A 5,533-nucleotide genomic window follows, 5' to 3' on the forward strand; every position below is an offset into this window, starting at 1 on the left:
TTATTATTATTATTATTATTATTATTATTATTATTTTATTTTATTATTGTTATTATTATTATTGTTCTTATTATTATTGTTGTTATTGTTATTATTATTATTATTGTTGTTATTTTTGTTGTTGTTATTATTATTATTATTATTGTTATTATTATTATTATTATTATTATTATTATTATTATTATTATTATTATTATTATTATTATATAATTTCTAAATTTTTATTTCCGTTCATGTCTATTTGAACACCACGTAAACTCTGTGAAGCTTTACGTGCCATTGTTGACACACATCACCACCACCACCGCCAAATTCACCACTCACTCACACAACCTGCTATGGCTACGACGGCAGTTGGCGTATCGGCGACGCCGATGACGGAGAAGCTGACGGCGGCAGATGATGACCAGCAGCAGCAGAAGCTCAAAAAAGGAATCGCAGAGTTCTACGACGAATCCTCAGGTATGTGGGAGAACATATGGGGAGAACACATGCATCACGGATATTATAACTCCGACGACGTCGTTGAACTCTCCGATCACCGTTCTGCTCAGATCCGTATGATTGAACAAGCCCTAACGTTCGCCTCTGTTTCAGGTAGTTATCAGTGGATTTATTCTGTTATTGTTTAATTGAATCTGACGGTTTAGAACTTTTAGATTTGTATAGATGAAATTATGAAAAGCGCTTTCTGAACGGAGTTTTCGATGTTTCGATGCGGTTTTTGAGTTTTAAAATTTCTACTCACTTTTTCTGAATGATTTTATTTGCTATTAGTTTCGATGGTGCTATAGTTGATTGTGAATGATATCCTTACTGATTATGTGTTTGTTATAAGATTTGTAATTGTTAATTAGGTTTTTGAGAACTATGTTTGAGTTATAGCTGAATAATCTATGCCGATTTTGAATTAGACGTGTGTTTTCGAATGGAGATTTCGAAGTTTGATGCGGTTTCTGATTTACAAATATTTTATACTCACTTTTGGTGGATGAATCGTTTGTTATTGAATTTGCTAATGCTACAATAGTTTGTGAATGATTGGTTACAGGTTATGTGTTTGTTGTTGTTAGATTCATGACTGTCAATTAGGTTTTTGATAATTGAAGTTGAATTCATGGCTGGAATCTCACAAGGATTGAAATAAACGAAAATTGTACTTTTACTGAGTGAACTCATTTGCTAATGCTACTGCAGTTTGTGAATGATATGGTCAATGGCGAAGCTTGACCTAAAATTATACCTAAAAAATTATAAAACTGGGGGGACGAAAACGTATATACCTAAAAAATTCTATACGAAAACTACATACCGGACACTACTGAGCGAAAAGTTCGGAGGGTCGGACGCCCCCCGGCCCCCACTATGCTACGCTCATGGATATGGTTACAGATTATGTATTTGTTATTAGTTTTTGTTTCATGACTGTCAATTAGGTTTTTGAAGATTAGCTTTGAATTAATGGTGAAATTTTTCAGGATTGAAAGTTGAAATTAAATAACTTGTCGGATGCAAATTATACTTTTAATATACTGTCAAAAAAAAGTACTGTCACATTAAGAGTGTTTTCTTACAGTAGATTGTGATTTGTCAGTCTTGTGATTGTGGCTTGTGACTCCCTCACTTACGATTTTGCCCTTCGTTGCAGATGATCTGGAAAAGAAACCTAAAACCATAGTTGATGTCGGGTGTGGTATAGGAGGTAGCTCAAGGTATCTAGCAAGAAAATACGGAGCCGAATGTCACGGAATCACCCTCAGCCCTGTGCAAGCTGAGAGAGCTAATGCCCTTGCTGCGGCCCAAGGGTTGGCCGATAAGGTACCGCAGTCAAGATTTTTGGGGAGAATATTGCACATCAATTCTTCTATTTGACTTTTTGCACATCAAATTCGTATAATTGAGTCGAGCTATCTCTAAAAGCCTGCACACATAATACGATTATTAACAAAGTCAACTGTTTTTCATGGTTATTACGAGCATATAATTCTTGAACTCACCATGAGGGGTTTGCAGGTTTCATTTCAAGTTGCTGATGCTTTAAACCAGCCGTTTCCTGATGGAAAGTTTGACCTGGTTTGGTCAATGGAGAGTGGAGAGCACATGCCTGACAAACTTAAGGTTCTTGTTTTCCTTCACATATAATTTCTTATCATATCATAGTTGTCAATAGCGATCGCTATGGTCGCTATAGCAAATAGCGTAGCGTATAGATCGAAGGTCGCTACAGGATATCTAGCCATAAATAGCGGGATTTCAGTTTTTTTTAAATATAGATAGCAATTAAATATAGATAGCGGTTATATACATGTAAAATAGCTTATATACTAGGGTATTTTGATATAATATTTTAATTTTAATTATTGAATTCACCAGTTTGTTAGTGAGTTGACTCGGGTGGCTGCCCCCGGAGCCACCATTATCATAGTTACATGGTGCCACAGAGATCTTAACCCCGGAGAAAAATCCCTTCGCCCCGAGGAAGAAAAAATCTTGAATAAGATTTGTTCCAGCTTTTATCTTCCCGCTTGGTGTTCTACAGCTGATTATGTTAAGTTACTAGAATCCCTTTCTCTTCAGGTAAACTTCATTATTAATCACCCAAAACCTAGTTTAATTTCGGAGTTTATATTAATATTTGCAAACATTTAGTTAACTTTAAGAATCTTGAGGGGGGCTACCAACTACCGTACACTCCAACCACCTCTCTATGTCTGTCGGTCTGTGAATTGGCAAACTAAAGGGTCGTACAGGCGGGGTAACGGATAATAAAGAGTTGGTTCAAAAACAGTTATTGATTTTTATGTATAGTTAGATTGACCTGAAACACGTTTTGTTTATTTATTTATTTTTTGTAAATAGTTATCGCTTCATCATCATCATACTCGGTATACACAACCAGTAGCAAAGCTAACGTAGGGTATGAGGAGGGTAAGATGTAAATAGCCTTACCTACCCCGTAGGAATAGAAAAATTGCTTCCAGTGAGACCCCCAACTCGATTCTATTGCTTAAATTATTTAATATGTATTACACATTTTAATTACGTGTTAAGAGACTTTTGACCCGTTATCATTTAAGCTATTTTTTTTCAATTTGACTCATTTAATACTAAGATAGACCCTGAACCAAATAATGTATAAGTAAATTCCATTTACACCTCACGTTACACTTTGCAGGACATAAAATCCGCAGACTGGTCTGGCAATGTGGCCCCATTTTGGCCTGCTGTAATAAAAACAGCATTGTCTTGGAAGGGCATTACTTCATTGCTACGTAGTGGTAATGCAAACTTTTTTACTTAAACACACACACACACACACACATATAGTATTACTGTAAGAAGCTTACACACCAAAGAGAAGTAACACGCGGTGACATTTTTCTAAATAGTGTAATTACACTACAACAAAATTAAACTAGAGTAATCATTATTACGCTACTTGAAAACTATGACGCAATAATAATTACTCTAGTAGTCTAGTTCAATTTTTAGCAGCGTAATTTCTCAGCACGCTAAAGTTTTGTTTGAAAAAAAAATTTCATCCCTACATATACACACACACGCGCGCGCGCACACACACACAATTCTAAGTAGAGAATTGTGAGAACTAATATAATCACGTTTACTTATCTAAGACATAAGTTAATTGTGTAACTGCCTCACTTTCTCTCGTCCACTAAATTTGACATCCACAACATACAATTGTTTTAAGTATATTTTGAACGCGTCCATATACATGTAAATAGAGAGATAGGGCGCGCTGAGTATACTATCAATTTTAAGGAGAAAACTACAAGAATCATATAAACATTTTTACGTTGTGGTTATCTTATAAAGTGGAAGAGAGAGATAGTGGAGCGGTTTATGCGGTTAGATAGCCGTCTTTTGCATTGAATTTCAGGCAAAATGTACATGTGTTTACGCGGTTCTCACAGTTTTCTAGATTCTGTTTTGAGCACGTCCTTTTATATGTAATTTTTTAATTTCCTTATATTGTTAATGATTAAAATTGATTAGGTTGGAAGTCCATAAGAGGGGCAATGGTAATGCCACTAATGATTGAAGGATTTAAGAAGGATGTAATAAAATTCTCCATCATTACATGCAAAAAGCCTGAATAAAAATGGATGGAGTCATTCGTATAATCATATGTATGTATTCTAGAATTATGTCACTGTTTTCCTTTCTTTTATTTTCGCAAGTCACCATATATCTCTATGTACTATGTTGTGTGCCCTCAAGTTCCGTCGAGTCATAATCCAAGGTTCTACCGGCATTGATTATACCGGGACCATCTAGTGGTGATGCATAAGAATCATGAATGTGTACTATTATAGACAATGGCATCCCAAGGAATTAGAACCTAGCATGTTAGTTTTGTTTTTTATTTTGATTTTATATTGTTGCTTTTGGTTTTAAAAAGGATTAAATGCAACGGATCCTCGTCCTCCCATCCCAAAACCTTCGTTGGTATGTCTTTGTCATAGTATGAAGATTGCCATCAAGTTTTGTTCAGTTGTTAGCTATATGTGTATTGGTTATATGGGGACCATCTTAAAGTTGATGTTTTAGAATCTTTAAAGAAATCTGTAATGTGGTTATAATTGTAGACTGTCATCTATGAAATTGGAACACCATCTCATATGGCTTTGACAGTGGACACTTTTCAGGGCCGGCCAGTTAGGCTTACCAATCTAGGCATTAGTCTAGGACCATCAAAAGTCAAGGGCCTCCAATTTTTAGTAAAGTTTTATATATTTTATATGTATCAGACTCAAATAAAAAGCAAAACTAAATCATGTTTTTTTTTAATAAAGTTACACAAATAAAATTTGTTTAGGAAAAAAGGCTCACATTCAAGACCGAGTTTCGAAATTAAACCACAGACATAACTGCAGTCTGTAGCAACTATTTATCACTCGACATCATCCGAATTCCGTGAATCAGCGCCAAAAATCCCTAAAATTGAGCTGCAGCTATCGTTCCTACCTCCTATCGCAACCTGCTTTTCCGATTTTTTTAGGTTATCGGCTATCACTAACGGTAATCACTCATGGCGTCGGGTCTGTCGGGATTTGAGGAGAATTTATGGGCAAAGTTAGGGCTAATTACTAAACGTGGGTTAACTTTAGCAGCTAATCTTTCTATTAATCTCTATATGTTTTGCAAAAGGGTCTCTACTTCGTAGTCCGCTTAGGGTCTACAAAGACGTTGGAACGGCTCGGTAGGTCATTCAATTAAAATTTAAATGTTATTTGGTATTCAATTGTTTTATATTGATTTTGTTTTTTTTTTATATATGTTTTTACTACTAGCATTTCAAAGGATTAAATATATAAAATAAGTAATGAAATCTCTAAAGTTAAAACGGGTTGAATGAAAAGAATTGTTTTATTATGTACATGATAATGAATATTTACGAGATAAAATTTAACAACTAATGAAGTATGGATCGTTTTCAGTTTTCATAGGCTTTAAACGACCAGAATCGAAAATCACTTGTAAAAAGCCATTTTCGGTTTGCATGCAATGA

At 34.9% G+C, this 5,533-nt stretch overlaps 1 protein-coding gene across 1 annotated transcript; it reads left to right on the forward strand.

The window, feature by feature from the left end:
• The first annotated feature begins 209 nt into the window (after positions 1-209).
• Positions 210-4,398, forward strand: LOC110872346 (probable tocopherol O-methyltransferase, chloroplastic). Its single transcript, XM_022121127.2, has 6 exons — positions 210-597; positions 1,649-1,818; positions 2,014-2,118; positions 2,374-2,577; positions 3,176-3,278; positions 4,018-4,398. Exons 1-6 carry the CDS (start codon positions 339-341, stop codon positions 4,119-4,121), a joined length of 945 nt encoding a protein of 314 aa, XP_021976819.1. The 5' UTR covers positions 210-338; the 3' UTR covers positions 4,122-4,398.
• The last annotated feature ends 1,135 nt before the right edge of the window (positions 4,399-5,533 follow it).

This window comes from Helianthus annuus, chromosome 8 (genome assembly GCF_002127325.2).
Source record: "Helianthus annuus cultivar XRQ/B chromosome 8, HanXRQr2.0-SUNRISE, whole genome shotgun sequence".
Taxonomy (NCBI): Eukaryota; Viridiplantae; Streptophyta; class Magnoliopsida; order Asterales; family Asteraceae; genus Helianthus; species Helianthus annuus.